We start from the raw sequence: 23148 nt of genomic DNA, 5'->3' as shown, positions 1-23148 counted from the left end.
TTATAAATTATATGAACAAGAATTTAAACATGACTATGTATATTTCCGGCCTAAAATGAGGGCCAACGTTCGAATATTTTTTCCAAAATTTTGTCCCGGCATCACAAAACCGAGTTCAGAAACCATACATAAGCTTGCAATTTTTTTGCATTGTTCGATTAGTTGTACAAAACCCCTTAATTAACAACAAAAGTAAACATTCTATGAAGAGATTTAAAAACACAATTAATGCATGCGGTGTGGTTAACCAAAAGTTGTTGACAGTCAACTTGAGTTTTTATTCTCTCTATAAAATCTCTTATTTCATTCCTTCACTCCTCCTCTTCACTGTTCCCTTCTCCCTTCCTCTACACTTTTCTCTCTCCAATTCCGAAAAACGCCAAAAAAACTTTTAGAAAAACACAATCTTAAAAATGTTGTTCCCAGCAGTCCTTTCTAGGGTTGTTGAATGGCTTGTTTATCAACTCTTTGGCAACTCTTGCTTCCGAGCCGCAAGAAAAATGAGAAACTACGGTTTCCATCTTTTGAAAAACCCTTCTTTTAAATCAACAACTCAACAACACTTCCAACAACCACAACAACAACAACAACAAAATCCTCCAAGTTTGTCTAAACACTTAGATTTAATTATGGGCCGACATTTTAATACCATGGTTTGTGATTTTAATGCTACATTATTAAGATCACAATCTTTCTTCCCTTTTTTCATGTTGGTTGCTTTTGAAGGTGGTAGTTTAATAAGGGCATTTCTTTTGCTCTTTTCGTACCCTTTTATTTGGATTTTAGACTATGATTCTCAACTCCGCGTTATGATTTTCATTACGTTTTGTGGCCTTAAATTAAAAAATATGGCTTGTGTTGAAAGGACGGTTTTACCCAAATTTTACCTCGAGGAGGTTAACTTTCACGTGTATCAAGCCATAAGTAGCTCGAATTCAAGGGCTGTTTTTACGAGTGTGCCAAGGGTAATGGTGGAAGGGTTTCTTAAGGAATATTTGAAGGTTGATCAAGTTTTTGGCACTGAGTTGCATACAATAGGAAATTACTATTCTGGCCTTTTATCTTCTGGTTTGCTTGTTAAGCATAGGTCACTTAAGGAATGTTTTACAGATCAAATACCAGATTTATGCATTGGAAATTCAACCTTCCCTGATCAGTTCTTCATGTCCTTTTGCAAGGTACTTTTTTTAAAAACATTTTTTTCCTTATTTATTTATTTATTATCACTTTCCTTGTTTGTTTGTTTGTTTTAAGAATGGAAGTACAACAACCTACTATTGTCTATGTTAGGTAATGTCACAAGTACTAAGAATTGATGTGATTGTTAATTTAAAGTAGGGTCTTAAAATATCCACCATTAATGCATTATGCATGTACAAAAACTAAAAAGAGTCGATGTCGCTTTCGCTATGTTTTATGTTTCTTGGATTTTCCTTTTTTTTTTAATCACTAATACATTATGGAAATTAGATTTTCCTTAACCTTGGAAAGGGACACGAAATACTACCTCCTTTTTTCAAGAAAGTGATTTTTTTTCAATGAAACCTCATTTATATCTATTTTATCCCAATGTCAATATTGTTATCCGATTTCAAATCATTTTGAAACTATTGCTTTGTGTTCTTGTTGTTGACTTGTTGCTAATTGCTACTCTGATCCAAATCCGTCCCTTAATGTTGTATTTTTGTATATAAAATTTCACGTGGTACAAACAATTTATGATAAATATGTGATAGTAGAACAATCTTTGTGCTAGATATCTTCCACATATTTTAACCACTAATTAAATTATAGGATAATTTTATGTGTTCCCTTTTTTTTTACGCAATTAGTTATTTGTACGCTTATTTTTCATAATGACTAGACTTTAGCCCGTGCGATGCACGGTGTCTATTAAATTGTTATGTTAAAATAAAACACCTACATATATCAACTGCTATATTTTATATATTAGATTAAATTGATTTTTTATTTTGGATTGAATTTCATTTTAAATTTATTTTTTAATTATTATAGTGTTTGATTTTGGATGAAATTGTATATAAGAAATATTAATAATTATTTAATAAAAATATTTACGTGGCACCTAATTATTTATCTACGTGGCATTCGACTTTTTAATTCAAAAATAATTTTGAAGTCTTATTTTTCATTGGCTGAAACCATTAGATTTCCTACGTGGCTCTCTAATATTGGATTAATGTTTGATTTTTGTTTGAATTTTATTTTAGATTAGTGTTTGATTTTGGATGAATTTTATATTAGATTTATTTTTTAATTATTAGAACGTTTGATTTTGGATGGAATTGTATATATTAATAAATAATTAATTAATTTAAATATCTACGTGGCACCTAATTAATTATCTATGTGGCACTCAATTTTTTTAATTCAAAAATAAATTAGAAATCTTATTTTTTATTGGCCGAAACCATTAGTAATCCTAGGTGGCGCTCTAATAGTTCAGCAAATATGCCTCCTTTATATATGTATATTAGATTAGATTAGATTTATCAAAATGCATACTCTTACTAATTTAAGAGGCGGTTATTATTATTATTGTTATTTTGTAAAATAAAATATAGTATTTGTACGTAGGTGATCAATTGTTCATGAGGCAACAGATCATGCTTCTAGTAATTCAGGCTCTTGACATGTTGAAGAATATTTTCAATTTTGACCAAAATAGAAATGACTGTTTTTTTTATATATTTTTTTCATCATTTGATAAAGATGCAATTCAAGAAGATAGATCCATTATCATTTGTCACACGCATAGCATTTAATGATATCATAAATTTATAATACAAAGTTCTTAAATATTATGTTGCAGGAGGCATATGTTGTGGACCTGCAAGAAGATGACAATAAACCCTGCAACAACGAGGCAATACCAAAAATAATGCCAAGGGAAAAATATCCAAAACCCTTAATATTCCATGATGGAAGATTAGCCTTCCTTCCTACACCATCAGCTACCCTATGCATGTTCATGTGGCTTCCCTTAGGCATACTTCTTGCCATTTTCCGGCTTCTCGTGGGCGTTTACTTGCCGTTCAAGTTATCTAATTTGCTAGGTCAAATGAGCGGCATTCGACTAAGGATCAAGGGAAAGTCCCTTAATCTAAACCCTAGTAGCGGTCACAAAGGAGTCCTATACGTCTGCACGCATAGGACTCTTTTGGACCCCGTAATGCTAGGCGTATGTCTTAAGAAACCCTTAACTGCGGTTACTTATAGCCTAAGTAAAACCTCAGAGATCATTGCACCTATAAAAACAGTCAGGCTAACACGTGACAGAAAAGTTGATGGTGAAACAATGGAAAGACTATTAAAGGAAGGAGACCTTGTTGTATGCCCAGAAGGGACTACATGTAGGGAGCCATACTTGTTAAGGTTTAGCTCATTGTTTGCTGAATTAGCTGATGATATTGTGCCAGTTGCATTAGACACAAAGGTGACCATGTTTTATGGGACAACTGCAAGTGGGCTCAAATGTTTAGACCCAATATTCTTTTTAATGAACCCAACCCCTATTTATTACCTTCATGTGTTAGGGAAGGTGCCTCGAGAAATGACCTGTGCTGCTGGTCGATCATGTTTTGAAGTGGCTAACCATTTGCAAACACAACTGGCTAATGCCTTGGGTTTTGAGTGTACTACACTTACTCGGAAGGACAAGTACTTAATGTTGGCAGGGAACGAAGGACGGGTCGGTCCGTGATATATATCTCTTCATACACGAAATATATATTTCTGGAGTTGAAACGGCTACCCATCAGTCCATCACTTTAATAGATCTTGTAGGCGGATGATGACACATATCTTCATTATAATTAACCTAGCTAATAAGTTTATTATTTTTTTGTTTTCTTTTTTTGGATGTTCATCCAATTTAGGATGAGTTGTAGGATATAGAAATTTAGCAATATTAGTTATATATAAATAGTAGTAGGAGATTATTTATGGATCTTTTAATTTAGTTTTCTTATGCATGTTACCCCAACCCTTTTTTGGCTATATTACAATGTAACAGACGAATATGCATAAATATTGTAGTAGGTCAGTTTTTATTATTTGGATGACTAGTGTTCAGCTGTTCTTATATTTATTATGCTTCAGAAATGCGAAAACTATTTATTATCTTATATATAGAATTTATTGTACATTGTCATATGTTCATCTTAAACAACTCGTACACAATAAAGAGTTTGAAAATGAAAATGAATTGACGTTGTCTAAGTACGTAGTAATGTAGAGTTAAACATGTTGGCATTGTTCAAATAATAAACCGATCGGAAACCTTGTAATCTAAATTGGTTGTTGACCGTAATTTACCCAACTTATTTAATACTCGTTAAATTAGTATTGACCCATACTATGAACGCATTTTGTTATATTTTAAAGGTAACTTTAATTTTTAAATTCGTCATACGATTAAAAGTGTATACTCCCTCCGTCCCGGAGTACTTGACCTGTTTTTCTTATCGGGCCGTCCATTAATATTTGACCTGTTTCTAAAAATGGAAATATTCTAACAATATTATATTATTTCTCACTCCACCCCTATTAACCCACCTACCCCCTACACCATACAAAAAATAATTAAAAATTCAACTCATACTCTCCCCCAACCCCACCTCTTAACCCACCTCCCACTAACTACATTAAAATAATACTCCACTATCAACAACTACCTACTTCCTCCATTCTGAGAGTGATGGATAGCTCAGTTGGTTAGAGCTTCTATCCCGGTTCCAGGTGATCCTGGGATCGATTCTCATCCCCGCCCTTGTGGCTCATTCGCACCAAAAAAAAAACCTACTTCGTATTAAATTAAATAAGTCAATTCAAGTCCCTTAAACTCTGTGCCGGTCAACCGGGTCGAGTATTCCGGGACGGAGGGAGTACTCTCTTCGTTCTTCAAAGTTAATACCGACAATCCAACAAAAATATAATTGTCACATGAATTTCAATAGAGTCGATCTAACTCATGTGGGTAAGAGAGAAAATTAAGTAACGGATGGGGATAAAAAAAAATACTTGAGAGTAAACACCTGAGCCATTTTGGATATAGGTAAGGTGAGATGTTAGACAAATAAGAAAATATTCCAAAACAGACTAATAAAAAAAAACAACTCATAAGGAAACGAGACTAACATTCAAGAACAAAGGGAGTATATATATTTATTTCATGTTTTATTAGGAAAGGAATGAAGATAGTCATATAAGTTGGTATAGTGTTTGAATTTTTTTTTAAAAACCTGTAATTAATAGAAAAATAAAGAAAATTAATTAAAATAAAATAAAATGAAAAATATTTTCAAGAAGGGGCAAGCGATATTTTAAATTTCTTATGATTTTCCGGTTACTCCACAAATAGTAGTGTAGATGAGTTTCAAAGCTTTTGTAACGTTTCCACAATGAGTATTGTTGTACGTATCCGACCGACATCCGAACCAAATGTACCTGCGTAATATAATAGAGATCTCAAAATCGGCCCGAACCGATCAGACGTTGACCCAAAATCCAAGATCCAAAATCAAACCGCTAGCAATTTGAGGATCATTATATTCGAAAATAATAATCCAACTCAAACTTACCCAATAATCGAAAGCCAGTCGAGATAAAACAAACCCGATTTAATCTCAACCCGATTCAATTTATTTAGTAATCTGACTCACATAAACCAATTTGAACTAATAATAATTTACATCCAATTCAATGTATGAAAAGTTATTGTGTGTTCCTTCTATTAAATAATTTTGATGAGACAAAGTATTAGAAGTCTTGAAAAATCTTTATTTGGCATGATGTCTTAGAAATAATAAAGTGATTCAGATTTGATGGTGAACTCAAGAGTAACTCGAACTTTATATAGAAAAAGAATACAAGCCTAAGCCAATCTAAGCCCGATCCACAAAACCAATCCTCAATTGACCCGAATTTGAAGTGCGTCCGATCCGAACTTGACCCGAAACTGAGGCTCATTGTCCAAACTTGATCAGAAGCTGAGACTTATCCGATCCGAGCATGACCTGTACTCACAGTAAACCGACAAAAGTTGGATAAAAATCAGACAACACCCGGGAACAAAGTTGACCCGAATCAAATCAAACCGGTATAAAACCATTTTAAACTGAATCAAAATTGTCCCGGACCGAAACCGACTCGAATCCGAGATACGTACTATATGACCCGACTTCATCTGAAATCAAATTTACCTGATCGAACTGATATGAATCGACGCGAATAAAAATATTAACCCGACATTATCTGTGTCGACGTGATCTGAACCATTTATAACTGATCTGAAACCTTTCCAATGACCCGGTTTTGACACCCCTTTATTACCTACTTGGAGTTAGATTTGAAATTGGGTTATCACTTATCAAGTAGAGTCTCATGCATTGGGCTACAGTGCACGCTTAATTAGTTAAGCAACCCAATAAGCGTACAACTAAATTAATTAATGGGCTTCTTGAAATCAACAATTATTATACAATAAGCTTTGCTTTGAATGGTTGATTCATTGCTTCATTGCCCCACCTAACTCTATGTCTCTATTATTCAATGCCAGTATACACTGATACGAATGTCGATCTTATGTTTTCTCTTGATATATCATCTGCATGAATATAATTTTTTTTTTTGGAAGTTTAATTAGTAAATTACTTCTGTAATAGGTGATATGCATAATATAATTCTTTTTTGGAAGTTTAATTAGTAAATTACTTCTGTAAAAGGTGATATGCATGAATATAATTTTTTTTTGGAAGTTTAATTAGTAAATTACTTCTGTAAAAGGTGATAAGAGTAATCAACTATGTAGAACCAAGTAAGAAATTAAACTAAATTTAGTGTGTTGTACTGTTTTTGATACACTAGTAAATTCTATCTGGTCCTGTTTAGCAAAACTAACACGATCTGGTAATTTTTAGTGTGTAAAATAATCTTAAAGCACCAAACGGGTCTTAAGACAAGCTATAAGGTCCAATATTAACGAGGGATACAACTATGAAGCTGAAAAGGTGTTGAGTAATCCTGGTCAAATGCATTGTTTATGCCAAATTTCGTCTAGGGACGACACTTGGCTTGAGTCGACACTGACTAAGTAAATAAATGCAGAAAATGATAAACACTACAAAACATTGTACCATTAACGACGAGATATCCCGTCGCTAAAGGCCAACAATCATTGATTAATGACGGGATTTTCTGTCGTGAACCCTTCATAAAAGGGTGTTGTCGTTAATGAAAAATCCCGTCGTTAACCCGCCGTGAAATGCTTTTGCGATGGGATTTTAGACCAGTCGTAATTAGGTTGTCGTTAAAGATACAAATTCTTGTAGTGAAAAGAAGAGGCGGCACAAGGAGATGTTGACGCGGAAAACTCAGGAATAGGGAGAAAAGCCGTGGGTAGCTATGAGGCTACCAATCCACTATGTAATCCTAAGAAACTAAGTAAATAAGAGTGCTTTGCGAATAAATAAACGAATACAATAATTGCTTGCTAATGGCTAGAGAGTATAGTGCTTTAATGTTGCTAGAATGCTTGAGTTAACTTGTGTTTTGAGAGCCGCTGCTTCCTGCTTATATAGGTTGAATCCAACAGCATGATTAGTTGAGAAGATCACCAGAAAATAGGAACCGGATAGTTACCATTGTCCCCACGTTCCTTGCTCGTCTCCAACAGCCCCCGAGATCTTTGGACACTCCCTTGACTTATTCTGTTTATCCGACGGCGCTTCAAGTCTTGGGCCTTGGGCTTGGAGTTTAACCTATTCTCTTCTATCGCTTGTCGCTCGTCGCCTGTCTCTTGTCGCTGGTCACTTGTCGCCTATACCTCGTCGTTTGATGCTACGTCCGACCTGTGACATGACAGTACCTAGTCGACACGGCATGATCAAACGTCAAGACGGTTATGTCATTAGTCCAAAAAGTGGGATAACATGCATAATAATAGATAGATAACTATAGTGTGAGAATCAAAAAACAAGCATGGGTGTGCATGCTTCTTCTCTTCTCTCCATCATTTTAAATACAAAGGATGTCAACTACCTACTTTGTTATCTCTTCTATGACGACCAACTTCTATTCATGATAAATATATTTAACAAAAATACGTGAGTGATGACGCCTATTAACCTTTGTAACTCAAATTTATATATCTAAACTAAGGAGATTAGTTTTAAATATTCAATCAACCCATCCATTTTTATTTTATATAATGTCAATGATATACACATTTCGGATGTCCGAATAATTCAAAGTTATTGCATTTTCTTTTAGTAGAGTAACATAATATGGGCCTGGACCTGGTCCGTTAAGAGAAAAGGGAGTCCACTGTACAAGACAAAAGAAGATTCCACCATAAAACTATACTATGGCAATAACTATACTTCTTCCGTTTCGGAAATATCGCAACATTTGTTTTTTACACTTTTCACACTACGAGTTTGGCCATTTATTGTGATTTATACGTAAGGAAATTTTAGTCATGTGAGGTCATGTTAGATTCGTATCGATATATATTTTCTAAATATAATTGTTTTATAATTTTTACTTGCACACGATTTGAGATATTAAGAGTCAAAGTAATGGTTAGAGGTGTAAAAGTCAACCATGGTGCGATATTTCTATGGTGCAATATTTCCGGAACAGAGGAAGTATATAGACATCTCTATCCTTTTATCACCGTAGTGCACCGACTTGTGTTGTTTCATGAAGCTATATACTATGTACGAAATATATCTTAACAATTGTTTAGTTTGCATGAAAAGTATTTTGTAAAAGTAGAACATTATAGTATTGTTTGGTTAACATGAATAAAAGAAATGACACTTTTAAAAAAGTTCTACCTTTCTTACAAAATGAAAAAATGGTTTACCTTGATCCTAAAAGAAGGAGAAATGTTCATTTCTCATGTTTATAAAAAACAACATTTGTAAGAGTAAGACGTGTTGGGCGTATATAGGATATTGATGGTCACCATGTTTGAAGGTATACGCTTAATTAAACAAAGGCAAATACGTACATTTTACCGGTTCAAGTTTACAAAACAATGACACGTAGGCCGATATACTAAACAACTTCATGAAACAGGAAGCTTATAATTATAACTCTAATTAAACAAATATAGTTTTGTGACACTGGCAATCAAATTGAGATATCTGAGGAAGGTCTCATTTAGGGATGGCCTTAACTGATTGATTACTCGTATACTTTTTACAAACAAGTTGATAGTATATAAATTACTAGCTTGTGTTCACAACGGTCTCTAGATTAGATCAAACACATTAACCTAGTACACCAAAACAAATTAAAGGAGGAATAATCATAGGAAATATTTCACCAAATTCAATTCTAGCTCAAATATGTCATAGGAAAAAGTGTCAAGAAACATCGATAGACCCACAAAAAATCAAAAATCAAATATGGCGATGAGAAATATTCAGTTTTAAAGTGTTCCTATTCCAAAACTACCCTTTTGCGTGTTTAGAAATTTACCTGAAATATGAAAAGGTAGAATTATCAGGTGAAAAGAAAAGAAATACTTGGTATATCATACAATATTTTCCTAGCTAGTAATGATTCATGGGGAAGCCTCTTGTTTTCCTAACACATCAGAGGCAGAGGGTGGCATACAGCATCCTAGCCAGTTATACGATGATGTAATGGAGGCTAGCTTTAGTGGTGGATCAGGTGGTGGAGGGTCGGAGACACAGCTTAGGTCCCTCCTTTGTAGCCTATCAGTTTTGAAGCACAAAGTTGAATCATTGGTAAGCCTGTTCCTCACCCAAGAAAGCCATCATCAGCCTGCAGCAACTCTGCTGTCAACGACAACCTCGCCGGTGGCCTTTGCTAGCCTTGGAACTTTAATCCAAGAAGTCGTTGTAACTGCTTCTTCTATGATGTTCAACTGTCAACAAATGACCCTTTCTTCTAATAACAGCAACAGAAATACTGATAGTGATCATATGCAGCAGCAAAGGCCGGATGATGGACTGCGGCAAATTGGGGTTGATAAAAACAACAACAATCAAGGGTTTATGAATAATTGGTATACTGATAATACTACAACCTGCAACAACAATTACATCATTGCGAGGACAGAGAGTAGTTCGAAATTATTCAAGGATGGCAAGACTCAAACAAGAAATAAAATGAGCAGAGATAGGAAGTCGTTGACAGAGGCGTATGATCTTGTTGAGCCAGATGCAGCAGATCTGCTGGCAAAGTACACACATTATTGCCAAGTCTGTGGTAAAGGGTTCAAACGAGATGCTAACTTGAGGATGCACATGAGAGCTCATGGAGATGAGTATAAGTCTACTGCAGCCCTTAGCAACCCTTTAAAGAAAGAAACAGATGATCAAAACAGCGCGATGAAAACACCCAGGAAGTACTCGTGTCCTGAGATGGGGTGCAGATGGAACAAGAACCATGCTAAGTTTCAACCATTGAAATCGATCATATGTGTGAAAAACCATTACAAAAGAAGTCATTGCCCGAAGATGTATGTGTGTAAGAGGTGTAACAGAAAGCAGTTTTCTGTTGTTTCTGATTTGAGGACGCATGAGAAGCACTGTGGTGATCGTAAATGGCAGTGCTCATGTGGAACTACTTTCTCTAGGAAGGATAAACTCATGGGTCATGTCACCTTGTTTCTTGGTCATACCCCTATTATTGTTGATACCAACTTTCATAACCATGGAGAATTACAGATTCAGTTCCAAGATAGCTGATCATATTCGACATGTTATATTTCTTCATTCCTTTTTTTGTATTTTTAATTTAATAGGAGAATGTACAAGTCTTATTTGCTTCATCACCTACATTCTGCTAGTCTACTCTTCTCTACCTACAACTTGAACAAAGACGAACAATTAGTTTTGTGAAATGGCCCTAAAATATGATAACATGTTTAGTTTTGTGAAATGGGCCTAATATATGATAACATGTTTAGTTTTGTGAAATGGGCCTAAAATATGATAACATGTTGATCGGTCATTTGGCCGAACCATATTATACCCGAACCAATGACCTGTAACTGACCAATGACCCGATTTGACAATCCTTATTTGTAAAGTTTTGAGAATATAAGATGCTTGTGCTCGTGACCTGTGCTGAGGCCGCGTGCCATGAGCCTGAACTGCCCCGCTCACACTAAGCTCCCTAGCTACATGTTATACTATACTATTTTTAAAGAAGGATAATAAATGTGGCCAGGCACGGCCCAAAACTTCTAGTGTCATGCCGTCCTTTTCCATGCCAGTGCACATACTCTCGTGCTTTTCTTGTGTTGTATTGTATTGTGTTGTGTCTTGGACAAGTTCGGCCCGGTGCCATTTTTAGCCATAGCATCCACCCCTATAGAAACAAAGAAGCAGTTCGTACTTACATAATAATGGTATACCAAATGTTTTTTTTGTTTGCCATGCACTTATACATTGTGAGCAAGTTGTAGAAAAAAACAAAAGAAGATAACACCGAATATATCTTCCAAAGGTACAATAAGTGGTAAAAAAATTCATGTCTCAATTCACTTGTGGAACTTCCTTAACAATATTAGTCACGTATGTTTTTCCCAACCCCTATTTAGGGTGCGTTCTGTTCAACTTATTTGACCTGAACTTATCTGAACTTATTGAAATTTATTGGAACTTATCTAAGCTTATTGGAACTTATTACTAATAATATTAACAATAATAAATAATAAATAATAAATAATAAATAATAAATAATAAATAATAAATAATAAATAATAAATAATAAATAATAAATAATAAATAATAAATAATAAATAATAAATAATAAATAATAAATAATAAATAATAATAATAAATAATAAATAATAAATAATAAATAATAAATAATAAATAATAAATAATAAATAATAAATAATAAATAATAAATAATAAATAATAAATAATAAATAATAATAATATAATAAATAATAAATAATAAATAATAAATAATAAATAATAAATAATAATAATAAATAATAAATAATAAATAATAAATAATAAATAATAAATAATAAATAATAAATAATAAATAATACTCCGTAAATAATAAATAATAAATAAATAATAAATAATACTCCGTAAATAATAAATAATAAATAATAATATTTAAAATTATTGGAACTTATTGAAACTTCTCTGAACTTATCTGAACTTATTGGAACTTATCTGAACTTATTGGACCTGAAACTTATTTTTTTAAGGTGACCAGAACGCACCACTCATATATAGTACTAGAATCTATATCTATATTATTACAAAAACTCTTGAGGAATTGATGATCCCCTTTTGAAACATTTATTACACCCTTACTAACATGTGAAGTTTGTATAAATGGAAAACAGTAAAGACCATCTATATAATTTGGAAAAAAATACCATTTCAAAGCAAAAAAATCAAATATTCTCATTTATATACCAATCTTTCTAGTTTTTCATATAAAATATCACACACTTAATTACGTGTGCATAAACATTAGCTTTAACAAATTAAAACTCAGAGAATCAAACTTTAACCACATATACATGTACATATATGTTGTTATGATCAGGTTGATTTATGTAGTATTGTGTAATTCGACAGTAAAACTCGTTATATTATTTATAAACACTGATAAAAAGAAGCATTGTTATTCAATTAAAAGAACAATGAGCTTTATCGTATGATTTATCCTATTCTACATATGTCCAACAAATTGAACCAATCGAAATGTTGAAACGGGATACGTGAGAGATGACGATAAACACGTACCCTTGCATTTCAAACATATATTACTATAACTATAAAGTTGTTGAAAGAGACAAATGTGGATAATGACAAGCACATATCGAGAAAGCTAAGAGATTAATTATCTAATCACAATTATCTATTGTTAATCTTAATCGAATATATACTCTAATATACTTTAAATATGACATAGTACTACCACTTAAATAAATATTACAACATAGTACAATTACATTAACCAATGAATATATGAGATTTATACATTGAACTTATCAAGGAATCCTTCATATATACAAGGGAGGTTGTATTTAGGGTGGATTAACTCAAATTAAATTATGATTGTGTCTATAGGATTAGCAGTTGACTCCCTATAATCTCTCTTTTCCATTTTTTACAGAGCACAAAAAACCCTAAAGAGTAAAGACACTACTACCATATATCTTTAATTTAATTGTGAGATGATTCAAGGGGAAGTCCTTTGTTTTACCAACGGCGGCGATGCGGCGGAGGGTGGAAATGGTGATCTTAGCAACTTGTACAACAATGGTGTATTACTGGAGAGTAGCTACGACGGTGTGGTGGTGGCCGGAGGGTCGTCATCGGAGGAGAATCTATCGATAAGGTCACTACTTTATAGCATATCGATGTTGAAGGAGAAAGTTGGAGATGTTGAGTCATTTGTGAGTATTTATCTAAACCAGCAAGAAAATCATTATTATGATCATTCTCATCAAACAACAGTTGATCAACAGTTGACTTCTTCGATGGCGTTTTCAAGTATGGCTAACTTGATCCAAGAAATCGTCCACACCGCCTCGTTTATGATGCTTAGCTGCGAGCAAATGGCCCTAAGTGGGACGACCACGACGACTACGACACAAATAGGTAACATCAATAATGAGCTACATACCATGCAAAAGGCTAATAATCAAGAAGTTTTTAACAATGGAGATAGCTTTTATCATCACCATGCAAGCAAGAACACGAACCAAGAGTCGCCGTCGTCGTTGTCGGTAGAGGCGGCTTACGACTTGGTGGAGGTTGACGCGGCAGATCTACTAGCAAGGTACACTCACTATTGCCAAGTATGTGGGAGAGGGTTCAAACGAGAAGCAAACCTAAGGATGCACATGAGAGCTCATGGAGATAAGTACAATAAGTTAAGCCTTATGAGTAACAACAATATTAATAATAATAATAACTCCCTTAAGCGAAACAAAAATGATAATGAAGTAGAACATAATAACAACACTAGGACGAAAGCGGTGGCGGTGGCGGTGGCGGTGGCGCCGCCTAGGAAGTACTCGTGCCCACAGAAGGGATGTAGATGGAACAAGAATCATGTGAAGTTTCAACCACTAAAATCAATGGTGTGTGTTCGAAACCACTACAAGAGAAGCCATTGCCCGAAGATGTTTGTGTGCAAGAGGTGTAACATGAAGGAGTTTTCGGTACTTTCAGATTTGAAGACGCATGAGAAGCATTGTGGGGATAATGTGAAGAAATTGTATTGCTCTTGTGGTACTAGTTTCACCAACAATCATAAGCTCATGGATCATGTTGCATTGTTTCTTGGCCATACTCCTCTAATTTATCCTTAATTTAATTACTGCTCATTTCGGAGAATCAACAGGTAATAATTACATTAATGTCTTTTTTTTTTTTTTTTTCCTTTCTTTTGCATGGACAATTGGACATGGTTATTAGTTTCCTTCTTCTTATTTCCATTCCTGTCACCTACCAAACGGGCCGGGTTGTTTTAATCAATTAACTTCGTTAAATCATGGTTTATTTTGTCTTCCTTTCAGTTTAATTTCGTTTGCTTTGGGTTGATTTTAATCTGATTCAAGTTAGAATTGTTTTATAGAGTATGCAGTACAGCCACACGAATCACTTAAAAGTTTATTTCGGATAGGCTTTTTCAAGGCTAGAACTTTTTTTGATGCAAAGTTAGGAACTTAAATTAAACCAATACCTTATTTATCCAACAAAATTAAATCAAATTTGATATTCTAGTTGGAAGACGCACAAGAGGCCAAGAAGGGGGTTAATTGCATGTGTATGGAACTTGGAGTAAACTTTCTCACAGAATTAAAACTTTGAAATTGAAATAACAAAAGTATGAGAAAAAGTTTCTCTTGAGGAAACTTCTTGACACTAATCATGAAATAAAAACCTCCAACTCTTTATATTAAGCAATATCTCGATTACAAAATACAATAAGTGGAGTTTCACTTGAACACGGATACCCCGCAACAATTCCCTTTCATTATTGTGCCTCACTCTCACTCAACTCTTAGACTTCACTCAAAGTCTCACAAAGATCACTCGATCCTTTAACCCCAAATAATACAAATTAATGATTGAGAACTCTAGTATAAAATAAACGCTTAACAATCTGACTGTTTTTGCAAACTCTTTTTAAGAATGTTAGAATGTTTGTTTGTCAAATGCATGTATTTTGGTTCGGAAAAGGACTTAGGGTTTGTTTGGCAACCAATTTCAGTCACCTTAAATGATAAGGTGCTAATCATTTAAGTTGACTTAAATAATTAGGAGTGTTTGGCATGCAGCTGAAATAAGATTTAAGGTGGTAAAAGTGACTGAAATTGAAACGTTGTTCCTATTAACGTTTGGAAATCAGGTAGCTGAAATTTTTTGGGTTTTTATTCTCTCGAAAATTATTTTCCGGAAATTTGAGTTTGGTGATGTTTCGTACGATTATTTCCCAATTACCGGCGTGCTTCCAATGTATCACACATAATTTTTGTACTCATTTCTTTGACTTTCATGAGCTCGACTTTCATTGTGATTTGTTTGGTTTATTTTTCAATTTTTTTTACATATTTTGTTTTATTGTTGAAGAAGAAGATTAAAACGTTAATGGCGGAGTATGATGAGCCTTTGTGGAATGAGAAGAAGCTTTAAAGATCCGTAAAACTTATCATTTAGAAGAATGATTAATACCCAATTACCCATAAATCCCATCTCATGTTCTCAAAAAGGAAAAGTTTAAGAAATTAGAATCACAAGTTTGTTGTTGTGAATGATAAATTTGGAGATTGGAAGGCGGCAATCTCAAGCATTGGAGCATAACCCATGATATAATTGATGGCGAATTACGATGGAGTAGTAATACTGTTATTAGTTATAACTTATAAGTACTACTTCTATTTTTTTTTTTGTAGTTATAAAAAAGCCAGATAAAAAGATTTTTTGATTTTATTTTGTGACTCGTAGATGGTAGATCGGTATAATATCAACTATCATTATAAAAAATTATAATCCGTGCAATTATTTTATTTGTAATTATTATTACAAAGAAAATAATTATGGATGTCAAAATATATCAAATGTCAAAAAAACTACTAAAATTTCAGGTACTTAAAAAAACTAGTTCTACCAAACAGGTAATATAAATAGCTATCTTATCAGTTTCAGCACCTTATCAGTTTCAGGTATTACCTTATCAGTTTCAGTTGAATATCAGCTAGTGTTTCCAAACAGAGCCTTTAGCCTTTTATAGAGGAATTAAACTAGGTTAGAGTCCACGCTTTCCTTAACCACACATGCACTAGCATCCGTTTTCTTGTAAGCCACTCCACAAATTCAAAAGTGGTTGAGAAAAACAAGGAATACTTAGTCAATTCCTCAATAAGTTAGAACCGGTAACCATATACAGGAGAGATTTTAGGAGAAGATTTTAACCGGAAATCTTTTTCTTTTTAGACCAAGGATTTAAAACAGAATCCAAGAAAAATTATTTAGGAAAGAAAAGCCGATTTATTTATATACAGAAAATCGATTTTTAATCACATCTTTAAACTACACAACAATTTATGTTAAGTATTTGTGTTCCCTTGTTCCATATACCATAAAGCGAATATTTAATACTTATATAACCCTAAAATAAAACACATTATTTTCATGGACTTATGTAGACACCATGTGAAGCTTTAACTCTGACGCTTCATTGGAAGTTCCTTTTGTGGAACTTCGGAGTTCCAGTTGGACCTCCTCTTCTGGAACTGCTGTTGTGAGTCAACAATGCAAAGACCAGAGCTCCATTCTTTGTTTGTTTCATCACGAAATATTCATCAACTCAACTGGTTCCAACTCAGGAACAACTAATCTGATGGAAATTTGAGAAGGCACGCGGAAGTTTTGATGGACCTCAATTGTATAATTAACAAAATTGTATTTTTATCATTGATTACATTTATAAAACAATATTTGCGAGAGCTGATGTCTCTCACTTATCTCTTTGGTAGAACCCTTGTTTCTACCCCTCATATTTTGTGGGAGCTCTCTTAATTAGCTCACCCTAAACTTATGCACATACAACCTATTTATAGTTGTTGTATTATGGTTTCTAGATTTTTCTACTCCCCTCATCATCTAGATTTTTCTTAGGATAATTCTAGACATTTTAATTACTAGATTTTTCTAGTCTAGCTCCTAGATATTTCCTAAGATTATTCTAGATTATTGTATTTCTAAATTTTTCTACATAGTACATTTCACTATTATATTTTTACAAGTGTATTATCTAGATTTTTCTAGATTAATATTTTAACATAATCTACCCTTCACATAAACTATACTCAAATTAGGAAGTTTACGTATTGTCATAACCAAAATCACCAGGGGGAAGAAAATGGGGTTTTTATTCGACGTCCTCAATCCCTAAAAACGCCCGCGTATTTATGGTAAAAGGACGATTTTACCCTTTTAAAGAAAATTACCCCCATCTCCCTTCACCCTTCCCCTTCACGTTTTTTAAACTTTTTTTTTGAATCGAAATTAATATATAAACAAATAAATTTTTTAAACTACAATATTTAAACAAATACTTCTAACAATTTTATTTTTTTCAATTATATTAATTACTTTAATTATGAAATTCAGTAATTATTCAATTCTTTTTTTTGGCAACACTTTTTAAAATATTCGAAATTAAAAACGAAAAAATAAACAATTTTTTTTTATTACATTCGAGCAGGAAAAAAAATTAATTAAATAAAAAACTAATTCATTTTTTTTTAAAACACAAGGGCCGCCCAGAATTAGCGGCCCGAACCATGGTTGGCCCACCCGGAATTGGCGGCCCAAACCATGGTTGATCCACCCAGAATTTGCGGCCCGAACTATGGTTCGTCCACCCGAAATTGGCGGCCCAACCATGGTTCGGGCCGCCAATTCCGGGTGGACCAACCATGGTCCGGGCCGCCAATTCCGGGCGGCCCTTTTGTTTTTTTTAAAAAAATGATTTTTTTTCGTGCCAGGTAAAAACGAATGTAATAATAATAAAATTTTAGTTTATTATTTCGTTTTTTATTTCGGATATTTAAAAAAGTGTTGCCAAAAAAATGAATAATTACTGAATTTCTTAATTAAAATAATTAATATAATTGAAAAAAAAATTGTTAGAATTTCTTGTTTAAAAAATGTATTTGTTTATATATTAATTTCGATTAAAAAAAGTTTTAAAATGTGAAGGGGAAGGGTAAAGGGTTAATTTTCTTTAAAAGGGTAAAATTATCCTTTCACCATAAATACGAGGGCGTTTTTAGTGATTGAGGACGTCGAATAACGATACACAAGAAAATTGATACGGAGTATATCTTATCTGGAAGGGTATGTCTAATTGTAGGAAATAAATCGAATGTTGTATTTGATTGGCGACGGATCTAGAAATCAAAGATGGGAGTACGAAATTAGACTCGATAAATGGGAGAAAAAAGAATACAATACGAAGTTTTTTTGTCAACTAAAACTTGAGTTATTAATTCATTATTATTTTTTTAATAATATACTTTACTACTCCCTCCGTTCCTAAATACGTGTCCAGTTCCCATAAATAGTGTTCCCTTATAAGTGTCCAGTTTCCATTTTTGGACATACACCTTTCCCACTTTTCCATACACTTTTCCCACTTTTCCACACACTTTTCCCACTTTTCTATAAATCATTATTACTTTTTCTTACACATTCTACACTTTTACCACTTTTCAATCACCACATCCACTTTTATATATACTTTATTAATAAACAATTATCTACTTTTTCCTTTCCCCAAAAAAAATATTCTCAATCATTACCTCTTACACACCATTCAATTTTATTAATTACCATGTAAATGTCCAAAGTGGACACGTATTTAGGAACGGAGGGAGTACTAGTTTGTAACCATTATCTAACAATGATTTAGTACTAGTAATAATTAAGCTAAATAATAACAATAATACTAGTAATATTACATATTTAATTAAATTAACATTACACTTTCTATAAAACTACTAGCTAGATTACATCCCGTGCACGCACGAATATTCTAAAATTATTATTTGATCATATTTTTTATAAAATATTTCTCTTTGTAAAGCTAATGCGTAATTAATAAATTTCGAACATACTCATTTAATCATATAATACAGAGATATAATATTTTATGTGCTTAATAAGATAATTTCATCAAAATATTGAGTAAATATATTTTCATTATTGATATACCTATTTGACTAAAATATTTCTAAATAATTTTTAGTAAATTATGCTGTGTGTTATCTTTTATTGTCATATTTTCAATATTTTTTTCCATACTTAAACCATTCATAAAAAATGATGGAAAAAGTAGATATATTTTCGGAAAAGGTTTTAGGCGGGAAAAAATTGCACCATGAAGTGACATGTGTCATTTATATTGTATTTTTTAATATAAAGTAATAGAAAATAGATGAAATAATTAATACCATGAACATCTAATTTGCACATACACAGGATGTTACGTCCTTTGCAAAATACTACTCCTCAGTTCCCTTTTGTTCTTCCTGTTTTTCGAAATGGCGTTCCTTTTTGTTTTTTCTGTTTGGAATCTATACTATTTTTGGACATAATTTTTTTCCAAATATCCTTATTATCTTTCTAATTACCAAAAATACCTAAGAATCTCTACTTATTCTACCCTAAATTTCTCCATCATCCCTTATTTAATTCATTCACATTTCTCCATTCACCGACCACCCCCCTTTTCTGATTTTTTATTACTTTAATAAAACTATCTTCTATTTCCTTCATTTCTTTATTACTTTCTCTTACACCCAATCATTACTCTTTCACCCAATCATACCAAGATTCCAATTTCCTTAATCCTCTCCCCGATTCCAAACAGGAAGAACAAAAGGAAGTGGAGGGAATATGAACTTTCCAGCACTTCGTGATATATAGCAGTAGTCAATGTTATATGGTTTTAAATACTTCTTAATTGGCATAGTTGAATTGAATAAATAGATTATATTGCAATCAAATATTGTCGACTATTAAAACCACACATATATTATATACTAGGTGATAAGAAGGCAGAGGATCCATCCCCAATATCTGACGTCTGACCCCTCATTTTTTCATACTTTCCATTCATCCCATAAGGAACTCATTCAATCCGTTTTTCTCCTGCATTTCCAGCATTTTCTTCTCAATGCTACAACTACACTTGTTCATTGCACCACAAGTGCATTCAGGAATTCCTTCTAGATCATTCAACTGATCCCAATATCCTCTCAGGGTACAATAGTAATCACACACAGACAAGTCATTTTGTTCAAAATCACTCAGTTTCTTTCTTAACTGATAAATTTGTGGTGCATTACTTTGAGCATATCTCTCTGCTATCTCTTCCCACAGTTCCTTAGCAGATTTGCATCCATTAAACTTACAACAATACTCTCTTTCAAGGACATAAGTATAATCCAGCATCTAATCATGTTATCATTCCTATCCCACTTAAATTATTCAGGTGAATCAATTGAAAGCCTAGCAATTTTCCCATTTATGTAACCCAGATTTTTCTTAGAATCTAATCTCGTTTTATAAATTCTACTCCAGTTAAGATAATTACCTCCATTGAAGACCAGCACTCCAATCTGCATTGTGTGGTTATCTGCTGTAGACATATAATAAGGATCTTAGATAGTTTCCTTCTCTTTCTCTCCTTCCTTTAATGAGCCTACCATCTTCAGTCAGATCTTTGCAGTTCCTTGCTTGTACAACTTCAAAGTTTGAATCTTTAAAATTCAAAACTAGTTCTTTCCACCAAGACCTTATCAACCTTGTCGCTCTGATACCATGAAAAAAGTTTACACTTTCAAGTTCATATTTAGATAATCAATTTAGAGAGTGACTTTGGTTGGGAGTCTAACCCAAATTTTATGTATTGATAATTTGAGGGTTGCGCCTCTTTATTTTCGTTTTACAATTATAACACTCTAATTTACCCCAATGGAAAAAATGCTACAACCAATGAGAGAGGAACAACAATGCAACTAAAGGAACTTTACAAAAATGTACAAAGTTGCTAGCAGACAAAATGGTAGCAGTAAAGATAGTGGATTCCTGTCACTGTCATCTCACATGATCCTAGGAAGATACATGTGAGGCCTTATCTCATTGAGGCTTTATTGCAGTGTAAGGAGCAACAGAAACTTAACCATGTTCCTCGAGGAACTCGATTAGAACTATGAGTACAAGAACTCAACCATCTCCTAACAGGAACTCAACCATGTTCCTCCTCATATTTCTTCATTATCTGAACAAAGTGGGAAAATTTCAAAGGAACCACCACCATGCATGTAGAAATTTTAAAAAAAAATCCTTAATAAAAATCAAAGATTACTTAATAGAATTCAGTCATTCACTAACCATTCTCTCCCCCATTCTTAACTGAAAAATTGGCAATAAATAGATATGAAAAGAGAAATTATCAAATTAACATGCATCAATAAATCAAAACCAAACTATTACTAATTAAGGTGGTTCATTGATTTTTAGAAGACTCAATCGATATCTTCACTTATTCCCAATCAAACACCTCTTCTTATATCCCCTTTCTTCCTAAATGTACACACCCCCAAGCTAGTATTCCATCACAAATCTATACATTGGTACTAACCATACAATAGTCAACAAGTGACCTTCGACTTACACTACAAGTGATGCGTATGAACATAAAAGTTCCATGAAATTCTTTCCACTTTGAGACTTTACAAAAGCACAATGATGTCATGAAAGACCATCCAATTCCAACCATATGATAAACCAATAATCCTCCTTTTATTTAATCAAACATAAATTTTCGATTAAATAACATGTATAAAGAAATGATTAATTATTAAATCATTAAAATCCATCGATAATTTCAAAGAGCCCTTTATTTGAATCATTAACACTTAAAAATTAGTATATTAATGACCAATTCTAAATCCATAAACCATTTGTCCATAAAATAAATAATAAAATTTAAATCATAATTAAGTTCACAATTCAACTGAAAATCGATTAATCAATCAGAATATAACAATTCAAACCATACATAGATTTAACACATAATTTATCAAGCCACATACACGTACCTTGATTAATTAGCACCTTACACAAATATTAATTTGATCCTACTACGGATCACTCACGAGTTCCTAACAATTAACAAATAAAACCCTAATCAATTCTTGATTTAACAATTAAATTAATAAAAATAAATCTAATGGCCTTAAATCTAATTCATGAGTCATTCATGCATAATAACATTATTAATTTATTATTAATCATAATTTCGAACTATGGTTTTAAAAAATACTTTTTTAAAAAAAATTGCGGCATTAATTTAAAAGAGTTTAATCAGTAAAAACTGACCGTGAAAAGAGAAGGCTTTGAAACCAATTGGGGTGCGGAAGTCACGACTCCAAGGGATAGACGTCGGCGGCAAGGAGTGCACGACGGGGTGTCGTGGTGGTGGTATTGGGGTTTTAGGTAAGAAGGTTTCAAGCCAGAGAGGGAGAAGAAGTTTAAGAGTGGGCTTGGGAAAGCTCTCAACTTTTGGTGTGAGGAATGATGAATGAAGTAGGGGGTATTTATATGTGTAGGATTAGAGTTAGGGTTAGAATGGAACCCTAAGAAGTATAGTCGTAGTTGGTGTTTAAGCTATGATAAGATTCTGAATCTAGTCATGATTTTGGTGATATTCGGTTTAGAAAAATTATTTAAAATAGAAATACAAAATATAAAATCACGAAATTTTAAACAGATGCTTGAATCATTATTTATAATATATTACTGAAATTTTCAGAATTTATCTCCAAGATTTCGGATTTTTAGGAAATTTTGAATCGGTAAAAATCTTAAATTCCATTTTTAAATAGAATTATCTTAGTAATTAATAAAATCCGAAAATAATAATTTAAATTCAGTTTTGAAAATAATATTCCCTATAAGACATTTGAATATTTTCCCTCCAAAATATTTGAATATTTTTCCCTCCAAAATAATTTAATATCAAATATATATTAAAAAAATGCATAAAATGATTAATAAAATGCCTAAAAATATGGGGTATTACAAA

At 32.8% G+C, this 23148-nt stretch overlaps 3 protein-coding genes across 3 annotated transcripts; all 3 read left to right on the top strand.

Annotated features, from left to right (window-relative positions):
• The first annotated feature begins 314 nt into the window (after nucleotides 1-314).
• On the top strand, nucleotides 315-4082 carry LOC110787906 (glycerol-3-phosphate acyltransferase 1). Its single transcript, XM_021992540.2, has 2 exons — nucleotides 315-1178; nucleotides 2834-4082. Exons 1-2 carry the CDS (start codon nucleotides 414-416, stop codon nucleotides 3722-3724), a joined length of 1656 nt encoding a protein of 551 aa, XP_021848232.2. The 5' UTR covers nucleotides 315-413; the 3' UTR covers nucleotides 3725-4082.
• A 5178-nt stretch (nucleotides 4083-9260) lies between these two features.
• Nucleotides 9261-10831, top strand: LOC110787956 (protein SENSITIVE TO PROTON RHIZOTOXICITY 2-like). The gene has a single exon (XM_021992594.2). The coding sequence runs from the start codon at nucleotides 9591-9593 to the stop codon at nucleotides 10746-10748; it is 1158 nt and encodes a 385-aa protein (XP_021848286.1). The 5' UTR covers nucleotides 9261-9590; the 3' UTR covers nucleotides 10749-10831.
• A 2149-nt stretch (nucleotides 10832-12980) lies between these two features.
• Nucleotides 12981-15903, top strand: LOC110787957 (protein SENSITIVE TO PROTON RHIZOTOXICITY 2-like). The gene is made up of 2 exons (XM_021992595.2): nucleotides 12981-14388; nucleotides 15621-15903. The coding sequence occupies exon 1, from the start codon at nucleotides 13214-13216 to the stop codon at nucleotides 14354-14356; it is 1143 nt and encodes a 380-aa protein (XP_021848287.1). The 5' UTR covers nucleotides 12981-13213; the 3' UTR covers nucleotides 14357-14388; nucleotides 15621-15903.
• The last annotated feature ends 7245 nt before the right edge of the window (nucleotides 15904-23148 follow it).

This window comes from Spinacia oleracea, chromosome 2, assembly GCF_020520425.1.
Source record: "Spinacia oleracea cultivar Varoflay chromosome 2, BTI_SOV_V1, whole genome shotgun sequence".
Classification (NCBI taxonomy): domain Eukaryota; kingdom Viridiplantae; phylum Streptophyta; class Magnoliopsida; order Caryophyllales; family Amaranthaceae; genus Spinacia; species Spinacia oleracea.
Note: the sequence above shows the minus strand (reverse complement) of the source record. Positions and strands in the feature narration are given on the sequence as shown.

Bases quoted from the DNA above. Each gene is read 5' to 3' on its own strand.
- LOC110787906 (XM_021992540.2), top strand. From the start codon at position 414: ATGTTGTTCCCAGCAGTCCTTTCTAGGGTTGTTGAATGGCTTGTTTAT. The intron at 1,179-2,833 runs GTACTTTTTTTA...ATTATGTTGCAG, and splicing joins TCTTCATGTCCTTTTGCAAG to GAGGCATATGTTGTGGACCT.
- LOC110787956 (XM_021992594.2), top strand. From the start codon at position 9,591: ATGATTCATGGGGAAGCCTCTTGTTTTCCTAACACATCAGAGGCAGAG.
- LOC110787957 (XM_021992595.2), top strand. From the start codon at position 13,214: ATGATTCAAGGGGAAGTCCTTTGTTTTACCAACGGCGGCGATGCGGCG.